The sequence below is a fragment of the Vanessa atalanta genome, chromosome 20 (assembly GCF_905147765.1).
Source record: "Vanessa atalanta chromosome 20, ilVanAtal1.2, whole genome shotgun sequence".
Classification (NCBI taxonomy): Eukaryota; Metazoa; Arthropoda; class Insecta; order Lepidoptera; family Nymphalidae; genus Vanessa; species Vanessa atalanta.
The window spans coordinates 3,831,810-3,847,238 of NC_061890.1; the positions used below are offsets into that span (position 1 = coordinate 3,831,810).

General features: G+C 33.1%; 3 protein-coding genes across 6 annotated transcripts in view; 2 read left to right on the top strand and 1 right to left on the bottom strand.

Moving 5' to 3' along the window:
* The window catches only part of LOC125072149 (prestin), a 43,743-nt gene extending 39,178 nt beyond the window's left edge, over positions 1–4,565 (top strand). For all 4 annotated transcript variants that reach the window (XM_047682682.1, XM_047682683.1, XM_047682681.1 and 1 more), the window contains 3 exons: positions 437–619; positions 806–932; positions 1,443–4,565. In XM_047682682.1, the coding sequence (XP_047538638.1) occupies positions 437–619; positions 806–932; positions 1,443–1,588 (456 nt within the window). In that variant the 3' untranslated portion in view covers positions 1,589–4,565. The remainder of the gene's footprint in view (positions 1–436; positions 620–805; positions 933–1,442) is intronic.
* A 667-nt stretch (positions 4,566–5,232) lies between these two features.
* LOC125072150 (collagenase-like) lies at positions 5,233–12,893 on the top strand. Its single transcript, XM_047682685.1, has 10 exons — positions 5,233–5,291; positions 8,773–8,830; positions 9,291–9,444; positions 10,114–10,286; positions 10,661–10,768; positions 11,343–11,482; positions 11,885–11,993; positions 12,441–12,542; positions 12,603–12,630; positions 12,715–12,893. Exons 1-10 carry the CDS (start codon positions 5,241–5,243, stop codon positions 12,740–12,742), a joined length of 951 nt encoding a protein of 316 aa, XP_047538641.1. The 5' UTR covers positions 5,233–5,240; the 3' UTR covers positions 12,743–12,893.
* Positions 12,894–14,466: 1,573 nt separating this feature from the next.
* Positions 14,467–15,429, bottom strand: LOC125072103 (putative inactive cysteine synthase 2). Its single transcript, XM_047682615.1, has one exon. The coding sequence runs from the start codon at positions 15,427–15,429 to the stop codon at positions 14,467–14,469; it is 963 nt and encodes a 320-aa protein (XP_047538571.1).

The following is a 15,429-nucleotide window of genomic DNA, read 5'->3' on the forward strand; positions in this document are numbered from 1 at the left end:
TCACTTCATCATTAAAAAGGTTTTAGTTAATAATACGCGAAATTTGTTATTTTATTTTAATATTTCTAGATATCATTAATTTACATTTTTATAACGTCATATGTGACAATGATGTCGACATTTAAACTTTACAGATAATAATAGAATAGTTTGAATATAATAGTCAAATGTGTATTTATAAATTAAAATATTATGACTAATAGATCATTTACACGATAATATTCACATAACATATTTATATAATAGTCAATTTCATCGTATATCGAGAATATTAATAATAATAAAATATTTTTTTGTAAAGTGACGTGAACTATTTTTTTTTAATTTCACATATTTGTTGTATGAGTCTAAGATGGATTTATTTTCTATTAATTGTATTTACCTGCTAAATATTTTTATTTCTAGTTATCATATATATTTATTTATTTATTTCCAGGCAGAAGAAATATCAGGTATCAAAATATTCCACTATTGCGGCGGTCTCAATTTCGCAACTAAGAATCTGTTCCGTGTGACTCTGTTCAGGAAGATCGGGTACTTTAAGCAGCAACAGGCTGATGACGAAAGCAACCTCGCTAAGAGTGAATCGCTTGAATGGGACTCGACTATAAGCAATAAGGTTTGTTTGAGTCTTCCTATAAAAAAAAAACTTTATTTGTCCAAAATGCCCTTTTTGGTCCAGAAATTAACATGCATCGAGGTCTTTGGCTCATGTTATTGGGTTTTCCTGTCAAGATATAATTATCAAGATAAGATTGATGTTCTGCTAACCAGTATTTAAAAGTTAATTTATTTTGTATTTCAGGTGCAATGTGTAATAATCGACGCCACTGCGTTGTCATACGTAGATGCGCCAGGGATAAAAAGTCTCGTCGCAGCTCAAAAGGAACTGGTGGCTAACGACATCACAGTTCTACTTGCGGGCGCTAATGGTGTGTAGCTTTTATTAATACTAAGTGCTTTTTTTTATAGTTTTAAGTAACTATCTATACAAATTATGTTAATTTTTCCATGATTTAATTTCAAAGCAATTGCTGATCGTAGATTTATTCCACACAGTCATGTTATATAAGTTAAAATTAAATGTGGACGATGAACTAACTAAATAATAACTCAGTCCGCAGTCAAATAATGTATGCAAAATATACTTCATTGATGATAACGTCTCACGAGTACGGAAGATATAATTGTTTTTTTATAAGATGACTTCTCAAGATTGTCCGAATGTCGTTTCATGTACATTTTTGATTTACATGACATGGCTTCACTATGCTGGTAGAATCTACTTTTCGAATCGGTTCTAAATTTAAATTTAAAATAATCTCTTTTGAAACGACCCTGTTAGAGCCGACTAGCACGAAACATAGATTGATTTTTTTGGATTTGAATAGCGAACAATAATATAACACGCACATCCTTTATCATATATTCGTGTGTTTCAGGACCAGTATTAGAAATGATTGAACGATACAATTCCCTAGAATCTGAACAACTACAATTAGACACGTTCCCCACCGTTCACGATGCTGTCGTCTACTACAAGATGTTAGAAGCAAAGAAAGATACATCTATAACCATACAAACGTGATAAACGAGTTCAATTACGAGTATGTAGTTAAACATATACGTTGTTTTAAATCCATTGCATTCTGAGGCTTATGATTTGTAAGATAGAACTCATATTTGCTTGTCGTAAGTTTTTGAGCTTATATGCACGGACAATAAAATTATACAGGACTTTAAATAGTACAACCCGAACCAAACAAGCTTCGGTTATTTTGTCTCATAGTGGTCTCTTTTGAGCCGATAATATATATATTTTGTGAAAATATATGTTAGTGATTTTTTGTATTGTACTTAGTTATTTTAAACAATATAAACCGTTTTATGAAATATGATTATGAAAAATTTACAGTTTTATCGTTATTTTATTGGAAAAATGGAAGTTGATAAGCGAGATCTGTAGGGAGATGTTACGTTTATTATTTAATAAGCGGCCGCTAAGAGAATTGGCACAGGTTCATGATCGAACGACGACGTCACTTTGAAATGGCGAATAACCTACGATAACAGTACTACAATTGTTTAATTGCCGTACTAACGAATAATATAATTCAAAAATAGAATAATTTTGATATATTTTTACATACATAATGCGCTTTGACAATGTTATGTCAACAGTTTATTTTTGTTCTGTATCAATTGTCATGATCAACTGACAGACGTCAGAAATGCATTCCCTTAGCGGCGGAAAGGCTTATGAAATAATATAACACGTGTTACTTAAGAATGTTAATTATAAATTCTTAGAATATTTTTATTTTTTATCAGTGAGAATATTATTAACATACATTTTATGTAGTATTATATTGGCTGTATTAGCGTTATTGAAGATTTATTTATGAAATAAATAAAGCGGAACCAAGTAATTATAAATTGTATTTCGAATTTTTAAGTAATGAGCCACAGTGGCATAAAACTATATCTCAAATTTTTATTCGAAGAATATAAATGAAATTTATAATATAATAACTCGAATATAAAATAAACAAACAAATTGTTTTTACGAACCAAAACGAATGTAGACATCGAATTTAAGGCCAACTTTAAACCACTATAATCCAATAGTTTATTCTTACTGTAAATAATATGTTTGTATTTTTGTATCGTTAAATATATTCTAACACAATTCATATTAAAATACGTAATAATTTTAATAATTACGACTCAGTACTTATCATTGCAGTTAGGATTAGTAGTTTATCGATTTAGAAGAATAAATTACCTTCTATTTATTAATTACTATTTCTGTAAAAAAAAATAATTCTGTACCCTGGTGCTAAAATAAATGCTTATCTATGAATAAAATCTAACCCACATTTTGCCGTTAGCCCACTCATATAAAATATAATAAATTTATTTGTGCTGAAACGGCATAAGCTTAACTAATACAGACATTCGACAATAATATTCAAAACGCGTACGTTTTATAAAACAATAGACATACATTTGTTCGTTGTTTATATTCTGATTAATAAAAGTTAGGGTCATTGATATTTAGCATCAGGCCATAGAGTTATTCCTTAATAACATCGATTTAAAAACGAACAAATATCTCGTTTAGTAGGTAGTCCATAAATTATCTAAATATCGGGTGCGATTCGGTCCAGTCGCTGAGAGAATGTGCTTATTAATACGTAACTTTGAAATGACGAGGATTTAAATTAAAAACGATCTATTACCTATATATGTTCTTTAGGGGGTGATTATTTAAGCTAAGATGTCCCCTTCTTTCGAATGTCAAATCAATGTTATCTAAAAGAGAGTAATCACTGTTTAACTACAGAATTCATTTTTAATTATGTTAACTCACAATAAATTTTATAATTTTGAGTTAAATGTAATTTTAAATACTTTCGAAAACTTTTTATTTTAAATCCATAAATCGCCATTACAAGGTTCGGTCAACTGCTTATTTCTGTAGTGTGTCACTTGTCATAACCAAATGATAGACGTCAAAACTTTCTGTCAGTGGGCATAACAATATAATTGTTGCCAAAAAAAAATATTGTCACAAAGGTACCGTTGCTTAATAAACACGGCTAGTGCTAGCGAAGTGGAAGTTATTGGATTTTTATCAGTTATTATTTAACGTCGCTTGTTAATGTTTGGGTGAAATATTGCAATCTAATTGAAGCCAGATCCATCTAAATTATTAAGCTGAAATTATTGCACATATTTGGTGCGAGTGACAATTCCATCCAGAATATACATGGACTAATTGAACCGTGTCGTGCAGAAATCTTCCAACCCACAGAAACTCTAATAAGAGTTATTTAGATTTATAAAACAAATTTAAATTTGTCCGCACAACACATTAAATAGAACTAAAACAAAAGACTTTTGTTTTAGTTCTATTTAATTATCGTAGTGTGCGTGATAGCTACACTTGACGCTCGCCAAACGTCTTACCAGTGTGCGTAGACTCAGTGCCCAACTGTTGGCCACTATTTTTTTCGACGCATCCTCAACTTTCGTAGTCTATCTAGACTTAAATAATCGAAGTAAAATCGGTATTTTAAATACATAATCGACATCTAAATAGCGAAAAGTTTATATCGCACTGCTGAAAAAACACGTGGTTCTATTTTAACAAGTCTTAAAACTTGCAATAGTACTTTAGTAGTATAGTACTTTAAGCGTACGTTAAATATGTGAGTGAAATTCAATTCGAGGATCCAAATCGTGACTATAAAATTCGTCCATGTTCATCATTCATCATCAATCATTCAGTAATCCATTCGTGTGATTCGCAGTGCGATCCTATCCTAAACGCGACGGCGTTTATTTGTCAGACGAGTGCTTGTTAGGTGAATGAGTGATAATATATATTTAACATTGATTTTAAAGCAATAAAAGTTGTTTAATACACGATAGGCTTATAAATTAATTGTGCAATAATTATAGCATCTTGAAATGTTTTATTTTTGATTAATAACGTATTTTTGTAATATATAATGTAGTCAATATTTTTGTGTCATTGTGATATTTTGTACCTAAAATAATATTTGTACTTATTTATTGTTAATAAATATTTGTTAAATTCTATTTTATTTTTATTTTGAATATTATTCTCTCTTTGGGTCTAGACGTCAGCGTTTTTTTATAGTGTTGTTGGATGTTTTTTTCAACAATTACTCTTATAAAGAGAAAGATACACCAATTATAGAAAAACTAGTAACACGTGCATTTTAATAAATAAATTGAGTGAACTAAAATCTGAAACATAAAATTTCATTAATATAGGAGTATAGTTAGAAAAGTACCATGTGAATTATTTGAAGCATGTATAGGTAAGTTTTAAGCGTTAAGAATATCTGATGTGTGGGTGGTACCTACCCAGACGGGCTTGCACAAAGCCCTACTACAAAGTAAATATTCCGTAACCGAAGCTAAACGACAGATAACCATAAAAAAACATTGACTTATATGTATCCAACGAGATGCGCTGTCCTGTACTGAATTTTTGCGCACCAAATTACAGTCGCACCAAATTGACCACAAGTCGCTGTCTCATTAATCGCGTAACCTATATTTTTCCCTCATTGTACCCAAATATGTCTAACTATAATTTCGTCAAATCGACAAAAGATAAAGAATAAATCCAAGTTAATAATGCGATAAGTGCCGTATAAAAGAATCACAGCTAACTATTTTTAGCCATTAGGTAATTAGTCGAAATGGTGGGTGTTTACGCTTTGGGGCTACTGTTCGTCCTCGGACTGGCGCAGGTAACATTTTTACTTGTTATTAATTTTTATAACAATTACTAAGCAATAGAGTTCAGAATCTCTCCTCTCTTTTCCATTCCACTTCAATTTTCGGTCTATAAATCTATTATCAGTTTTATTAATAGTAACAGAAGTAGGCTACGTGTTGATCAAATCTGCCTAAAGGTTTGATTGATTTTGTTAAAGGTATCAAATATACCTCGTGAATATACGATTATGTTCCTGGTACACGCTGATACATTGACTCGCTCAGTCTCATTGAATTAATGGCTGATGTGTGGGTAATACTCAAATTAATATTGTCTTAACAGGAGTAGTGTCGCCCTTAAGTATTTCTGATTTAAGTTAGAGTAAACTTATTCAGATATCCATATTGATCCCAGTGTCGGACTGACCATATAGTCCATCCTCTGGCTGACGACTTACATGTAAAATGTGTCATGCATACTTAGAAATAAAATCGGAAAATTTAAAACTGGTTAAAGTTGATATTTTCGGTCTCAAACCGTCACAACTATTGAGCAGAATCATTTAGTATGACTTTTTTGTTTATATTCGAGCTCTATAAGCTTAAAAAATAATAGTGGCACTTTTTACGAGATAATTGAAAGTTAATTTGAACAGGTACAATTTTAAGAAAATTTTATGGCAATGTATTCGTAAATATTTATTCGATTTTGAGGGCATTTGACGTGCTTTAAATTTAAAGTACTTACTAAAAATCGTGTCCTTACAAAACACCACTTTTAGAAATGTTTGCCAAAAGCTTTTGAACGATTTAATCTTTACTTGGTGATAGGGTTCAGTGCAAGCCCGTCTGGGTAGGTACCACCCACTAATCAGATATTCTACAGCCGAGCAGCAATACTTAGTAGTGCTCTGTACCGGCTTAATGGGTGAGTGAGCCAGTGTAACTACAGGCACAAGGGACATAACATCTTCGTTGCCAAGGTTGGTGGCGCATTGGCGATGTAAAGAATGGTTAATATTTTACTTGCAATCAGCTAGCCTATTTACTAGTCCACCTACATGTATCATAAAATAAAAAAATAAATTTAATTCTGATCTGAGACGTGGCGTTTGAAGTTGTTTTTTTTTTAAAAAACTTATAAGACAACAGAGGTTAAATTTCGAATTTGTTTGATTAAAATGCATTATACAAATAATATGTATCCGATAGTACACAACGGCCCTACCACCCATCCCATCCCAACCCTGATTGTGCCAACAATTTATTAATATATAAATAAAAATATATTTTCAAATTTTGCTGGTTTAATCTAGGTCAAAACTTCGAAATTACAACAAAGTAGAAACAAAAAAAAAGAAAGATATAATTTTAATGTAACAATATTAATATTTTTTTTTGTAAATCAAATGTGAAAAACCCACTATCTGATTGCATTTATCTATGTTTCAATGAATAATAATAATTAATCAATGATTGATAACATTAATCTCAGCTTAATGCAATAATCAAACTGATTTAGTAATTGCTATTAATAATCAAATCAAACTTAACGTCGTCGACGACTAAAATAACAACGAATCTAATCATATAATGAAATCATGTACTCTATATCTAGGATATTTATTTACATAAGAATTATTAACATTAAGTCCTTAAATATATACAAATATGAATTAAAAATAGTTACTGTATAAATCTTGATCGCGTAGAATGGTGGCGAGGATGCTAGCAGCATTTCCCCGTTAATCGCATCAACGAACCAGCCCTCCTGTCACCAGTGGAGACAATAATTTATTTTTACACTACTACCAGAAGATCCAAGCGTTTCAATAGCAAATGAAGGACAAAGAATATATCGGAATTAGATATTAATATTTGGATCGTTTCTCCGCTTCAGCTTTATCCACAGCGGCTCGGGCTTTTGACATTGTTTCTCAGAAATGAGACGGGGCCAGCGTATCGTTCCCAGGGAACTAATATCAGTCCATCAGCTCTCTTACCATTATCACAACTAATTCCACAGGGCTCAGTAGTGATCTGAGCAGGAACGTGTATGTTGGCCCTTTTTATTGTATCATCAAGGGAACCGTGACGAAAGAATCTACCTGAACTCCTAGGACAAGATAAACCATGTAGACCGAAAGAGCCTTCTTTCTACACGGGATTGCATTCTTAAAACATGCATTATTTCTGAAAAAAGAAAACAAATAAATTCGGGCCATTAAATTCAAACGAAGCTAGGTTTATATCGTACTAGCGGGTAGCCCGTTTTTGCGCGAGTATAAGAAAGCTTACATAAAACATTTTTATACGCACGCCAATAAAGCACCCTGTCGTCATGATTCTTACACAAAACTTTAATTAATTATACATTCAAACTTCGAACACCTCGAAAAACTTTTTTTGAATTTATCCCGTTCTGACGAACAAACAAACCGGTGGGGAACTTTGTTTTATAGTATGTAGTGATAACAGAGAAAATAATTATATTATTTAATTCGAATAAAAAATCAATTAATTAAACTTGATTTTATATATATTTTTTTAAATCAGTTACCTAACAGCTGACTGAAATATTGAAAACTAAATTTTGGTAATTCAAAGAGGTGTTCCGGTACTTCCGCCGGACAGCCGACTCGAGCCTGGGAGAGGCCGTCTAGGTGGCGCTCAACAGATCTAGAGGAACAAGATTCCCACCGTTTGTGTCAAGCTCCATCGCTCGTATCGACGCCACTTCGTACTGCTTTTTCAATTTTTCAATACACGCGAACGTACACCCGCGCGAGTTTTACCGGAAAGCCTTAAACCTAATTGCACGGATGTAATACGCTGTTGATAGCGGATCTATCTATCTAGCGGATTGAGTTGTCAGTCTTGGTAAGAGACCGGGTTATGGAAATACAAGGAGTATTTGTACTATATGTATAGTGTACTATTTTGATGCGTGTACACATAAAGTTGCAATATAATTAATTATTCTAGTCAATGTCGCATACCATATTCTGACATGTAAGCATCGTCCCTATGATCATAAACAAATAAAATATAGAAATATATTAAAAACTAGCTGTGTCCGCGACTTCGTGCGCGTTGTTTGAATTTAAGTTATTTGGATATTGTAGCGTGATTTAATTTGTATTCTATAAATAATTCTAAAATAAAAGTAAGTTAAGTTACTCCTTATTACATCCGCTATCTGCCAGTGAAAGCCCCGTCGAAATCGGCTCAGCCGTTCCAGACCTTAGCCGGAACAAACAGACAGACAGACAGACAGAAATTGTAAAAAATGTTATTTTGGTATATGTTCCGTGTATACATACATATGCATTTAGTAAAAATGGGTTATTTTAATATTACAAACAGACACTCCAATTTTATTATATGTATAGATGACTCAAATTATTGTAATGTCCTCGTTTTAATTTAGCGTGATCATTTTTATCCAGTTGATTTGTCCTTTGTCGTCGTCGTCGACTTCAATTAATTTTATTAATTTTTGTTTTATTCCAGGCGAGTCCGGCTTTGAGAGAAAATGAGCCGGCTTACGTTTCAGACATTAAAGGCTTAAGTAAGTGGTACAAATAATAACAGTTTAACACACATAATGATAGTTTTCCTCGTAATGTTTTAGAGCTGAATTATGTTCCAACACAAATTAACCTCAGTAATCCTCATCGGGATTTGAAACCGCGATCGAGAATTATTATCTACGTATCTACTATATTTCCTATGAAATGACTCTTGGCTTACAGTAATGTACACAGACAAAATATAAAGCAATAATCATCATGATTAATAATATTTTTTTTATCAAAATACAAATGAAAACTTTTCAAGATTGCAAATCTTGAGGCATGGGGTTCTTCTTTCGCTTCGAACATAAAAAAATTATCAAATTTTTCTCTCAAGAAATTCTCATACCGAAGTTAGAAACCTGAAATGGACCAGGAACGCACATCCGTAGCCCTAAATTGTAAGTTATAACAATATTGTAGCTTCTAAATAACCAATTAATATTTTTATATCAGATACTCGCATCGTTGGAGGATGGGAAGCGGTATTAGGCCAGATCCCGCACCAGGTCAACATTCGTATGGTAGCGGCGGTCGGCTCAGTAACCTCGTGTGGAGGATCCATCATTCATAACAACTGGGTCATCACTGCTGCCCACTGCCTTGCTAAGTAGGTCTAAATTAAATATAACAATTAATTAGATCTAGATGACGGAACTGGGACCAATATTGAAAGAAACAGTCGTGGTAGATATGAATATACCCAATGCAGATATATCATGCGTTACGTGATCTTGTACTGCCCTAAAAAATCAATCATGAATGTTTGCTTAATTTGAAGCAATAGTGCGAATATGTCATTAGACACCAGAATTATAGATCCACTAAACAACAACTATTTTCCGTGGTTTGTTGATTATTGACATAAAGAAAGTAAAAAAAAAACACATTTTTGCATATTTTTTTGCATCAAGGCAAAGGGAACCAGTGTTAGGAACAAAAATAATTTCCCACCTGTCAACTTTAATTTTAGACTATGTTGTAGTTTATTTTTAAAACTAAAAATATTATTTTTTATGTAACCTTAAAAACGTAATCTGCTGATACAATACTAACTTATAGAATTTATATACTAATATTATATATAAACTATAACTATAGGGTAAGGCTGACTTGAACCGTGGCGGGGTTCAAGTCAGCCTTACCCTTACTGTGCCCCTGATCACGTTTAAAATCTCATGATAATTGTTGGAATCCGCGTTAGGAAATTATTTATTGCTACTTATTTCTAATAACCTCTTTATATAAGGTAAGCTATAATATATCCTATTTTTCACAGCCGTGTGTCATTTGTGATACGTTTTGGAGTCGTAGAACTCATACGTCCAACGTATATCATCGAAGAACATTCGAGCAACGCTTTCATTTATCCTAGTTATAACGTTAGTGTCAACGCTGTGCAGAGAGACGACATCGCTCTGATTAAATTGAGTCGAAGCATTCCTTACGGACGTAAGTTCATGTTTTTTTTATTGTTTAATATTGTAGAGTATATACGATTAAACATGATCAGTAAAATTAAACTATCGGTGCGTACCGTGACTGCGAAATCTGTCATAATATTTAGAATAAATTAAATTTAGGTAAACAATATAGTGTAGTGATTGCCTATAAAAACCTACTCCTGAACTTAAGCTCCGCTCTGTTTGAGTAACAGGTTTTGCTCATTCCGCTTTACGATGCTTCATTAGTGTTTTAGGATAAATATTTACTAGTTAATACGTGTCAAATTATCGCACGATCTTTATCTTCTCCGCCAAACAAGAAATGAATAACACAAATTAGTTATTATTAGTTATATTTAAAATATTTTTTCACATTTTCAGCCAACATTCAGCCGATCCGCATGCAAAGCTCTGAACAAAAAGACGTTGATTATAACAATGTTGTCCTCACTGTGAGCGGCTTCGGTCTTACCAATGACATTTGGAATGGTATTTATTTATTTGTTTACGTTTAAAGACCATTAATTATATCTTTAGAATGTATGTAAGTCAAAAGATCAAACTATTATTCTAAGATTAAAATCAAAATTCTTCATTCAAGTAATAAAGGCCCATAAAAGTTCTTTTGAATCATTATGTTGCTAATGGTAGATATTGATTTAAATATAAAGCTACAACTGATTCGGCAAGTAGATTTTACCGAGAAGAACCAGAAAGAAATTCAGTAGTTATATTGACTCAGTGTCCCCGTCTAGTAGGTCACTGATTCGAACCATGTTTGAATTACGGGCTAGAAAAGTATTTGATATGGTATAAGTATCTAAGCGTCTATTAAGTGATTATCTCTAATCATTGAACTATCTCACCCCAAATAAATACAAAATAACGTCATGGAATAATCAAAGTACCCAAAAATAACATTGTATAGGAATATTTTAATAAGCAAAAAGTGTAGCTTCCCAGTAATTTTCCAAGAATAAACCTTATTTTATATGTTAAATACATTTAACAGTCCTTACATTGGACAATCATGTCATGGCTTAATACTGTTAATCTGGTGCAGGTGGTGCCGCTTCCCAAGTTCTTCTGTGGACCTTCAACCGTGGTATCAGCAACGCGGAATGTCGCCGCTGGTTCCTTTCCGTCCACCCGCAAACTGTTTGCGCACAGTACTACAACAACACAATTCAATCGGCTTGCTCGGTTAGTACCATTAAGTGGAATAAAATTCAGAAGGGTATTATACATCCTGACCAAATTTTTGCCTTGGCCGTCTGCAAAATATATTGATTTGGTCAGGTCTGGTATGTGCGTAAACTGAGGTTCACTCTTGTTATTCGGTAGGACAGCAGATCGGAAATCTACCCGGTAGGCCAGCTACTGGACCAAAAAGTCCTTGTTTTAAATGACAGAATAATTATCATATTTTCAGAAATCTAATGACTGACGAAGACCAATGATATACTATCACCACTTATTTGTATCTGTGTCAAATCTGTTAGAAAACCTTTAAACACTTATAGAGAAATTGTAGAATACATAATTAGTACTACATAATTAGTGTAATAAATGTACATATTAATAATTAAATAAATTATATTTTAGGGAGACAGCGGCGGTCCGCTGACAATGGTGGATGAGGATGGTAAACTCACCATGATTGGTATTGTGAGCTTTGGCTCTACCGCTGGCTGTAGTAGTATATTCCCCACAGGTAATTATAACTTTTATTTTAATTTGTAAATAAATAAGGTTTTATTTTTATATAACATAACGACAATGGTCAAACGACTAACAATTCTAATGGTCACTCATAAAAATCCATTTCACATTTTTCAGTTGTGAGAATTGTTATATTATATTGCTATTACAATTATATTTTTGCATCATTTAAATTTTTGTATATGTGACACACGCCAGGCAGTGAAGGTCGCACTGGTAGAGCCTTGAGCATAATAGCCTCGTGTGAGTTTTATATTATTCAGCTTACCCTGAACATGGTGACATAAAGTTATAAAAAATAATAATCGAATGATTTATTAGTGGAAGTATTTTTGGTTACCGTAAAATATAATAATCTTGATAATATACATACAATATATATATTTAAATCAGGTAAAAATACTTTTAAAAACTTTTTATACTTATTTTTTTATTACAGCTTACGTCCGACCTGGATACTACCAGGACTGGATCTATGAAGTAACAGGCATTGACTTCGACTGGACTAGTTCTCCTAAGCCTGAACCTGAGCCTGAACCTCAACCTGAACCGGAGCCAGAACCTGAACCCCAACCCGAACCGGAGCCGGAACCTGAACCTTAACCTGAACCAGAACCCGAACCCGAACAGGAACCAGAACCTGAACCTCAACCTGAACCAGAACCTGAACCTCAACCCGATCCGGAACCGGAACCTGAACTTCAACCCGAACCGGAACCGGAAGAGTCCATATACTACTAATGTAATTAATTTAAAAATAACCAAATTCAACGTGCGAGTTATTATTTTATAACTCGTTTAAATGTAATAATTAACATTTATCGCGTTCAGCGTTATTGTATTATGTTATTTCTTAAGTAGTAAATGATTCAATAAAGATTAATAAGGATTATTGACGGTATTATTACTGGTTCTCTCGCAGCGACCGATATTCGACCGTAATCATTTTTGAAAATCCGAGGAAAAATATATGTATGACTGCATGTTACGAACATTTTTTATTTGATTTTAATTTTTATTCATTTTTTTATGACTATCTATCTCGTCTGTCATTTAACTCAGTGCGCGTGTGCCTACATATGTATATATCTTGAGCGTAGCAATGGAACTCCCACTCTTGCAGCTTATATTGTACTCTTGCACTGCAAGAGTGGGGCTTGAAAACGTGGATTGAACTATCTATAATAAACGAACGTGAAAGAGAAAAATGTTGATCTAGACGCTTTTGAAGCAATCGCTGCCAAAACTATAACAGATACACAAAAACTTTTAAGAGAGATTTATTTGAAGTCTTTAAAATATCTGACAGAATGTCAGAATAAGCATAATCATTACATAGTATATAATAAAGTCGCTTACAGCTTTCTGTCTCTGTGTATGCTTTCATTACATTACTTACTACACCTTAAAAATGTCTTCAAAAAAGAGCGTAATAGTATATGTCTATCTCTTAGGGATAACCCACAATAACCATTTTTTATTTTTTACTTTTCACAAGAAATAATGGCTTATTTTCGTAGCGATTTTAAGCAATACAGCATTAATCCTTATCCAATTAAGTACCTTAAATACATTTTACATTCCATATAGATTAATAAAATCTTTACAGCGTGTAATTTAAATGAAGAATTTCGAAGACATTACAGATTTAAAATGCATACATAGCGGTTTGTATTGTCTAATGACAAATAGCTATGATCTTTGTATATAATGACATTCTGTATCAGTATTGCAACCCGTGCGAAGCCGGGGCGGGTCGCCAGTATATTTATATTTTATAAATAACCAACAACAACGATAATAATATTAAAAAAAAAAAAAAAAAAAAAACAAATTATGACAGCTGTAGACCGCATTTATTAAGTTACAAATATTATAAATGCGAAAGAAACCGTCTGTCCGTTGCGCCTTAACGGCCAAACCACTTAAACAAATTTGATGATATTTTTTATGAAGTAAGCTTAAAACCGAACAAAAGACATCGGCTACTTTATTATACCTAACACCTGACGAATAACCCCTAAAACGTGATCAGTTGTTTAATAAAATTGAAAATAGTGCAATAAAAAATAACTACTCTGCATATTATGATTTGACTTATGAGTAAGGAAGCCATGTAATGAAACCTTAATAAACGTAAACAATTCAAATTTTATTTATTATTGCTATTTGTTTTTCCTTTCTTATTTTGAAATGTCATATTCTGTCTTCAAATATCGAATTTAAATGAAAATCCTCACCAAGCCAACGTTTAAACTCAATAGTAAATTTGGTTTCAGTATTATAATCTAAAGTGATTAATTCACTGTTTAATTAATAACATACACTTATATCACAACGAACTCTGTATCTGATCTATATTTCACCATTTTATATTTTATCTATACTTAAAACATTTTTTTAAACAGTTTGTGGTGTTTTTGCCTTATTATTTATTATAACTAAATTCTTATGTCGATTCTCGTTTACATAGGAGTGTACTTTAATCCGGTATCATTGAGCATTGTAACGACCCATGCGTCGGGAGGCAGCTGGCCTGACTCCAGAAGTTTAACCGCTGCAGCCACATTAGCACCACTCGTGTATCCCACGTACAAGCCTTCTTTCTCTCCAATGAGTTTTTTGTAGTACAATGCCTCATCGTCGCTTACGGTAAGAGTTCCGTCAAGGTAACCGAAACTGAAAAGATTCGGAACGCATCCGTATCCAGATCCTTGTAGCAAATGTAGTGGTTTCGTTATAGGTTGACCTCTGATTGGCTCAGAACCTTTTGGCTCAACTACGTAACATTTACAATTAGGATTTTTTTCCTTAAGATATTTAGACGTTCCAATAAAAGTTCCAGCCGTGCCGACTGTAGCTACAAAAGCGTCGACGTGGTGTCCAGTTTGTTTCCAAATTTCCGGTCCAGTGCTGTTATAATGTGTGTCTGAATTCATCGTATTATTAAATTGGTCCACAAAATATGACCCTGTCGATTTTACTAATTCCAGCCCTTTCTTTTCTGCGGCTTGCACGTCTGCTAAGGTTACATTACCATAAGTGCCTTCTACTTGTGGTACTCGAACACACTTTGCACCGAGGGCTTCCATGTGTAACGCTCTTTGCACGCTATTACCCTCAGACATGGTAAGAGTAAGTGGATGTCCATATACTGCACAAACAACTGCAAGACCACATCCTTGATTGCCAGATGTGACTTCTAAAACAGACGCTCCAGGTTTAAGATCTCCATTCTCGAGAGCTTTTTTTATCATATGAAGTGACGAGCGACATTTTATTGACCCTCCGGGATTCATGAATTCACATTTAGCCAGTATACGACCCGGTCCGGACCAAATTCTGTCGAGAGCAACGATAGGTGTGTTCCCAATAAGTTCCAACGCCGAAGCTTTGATTTCGTTGGCAACTTCGTCGTTTAAAGTCAT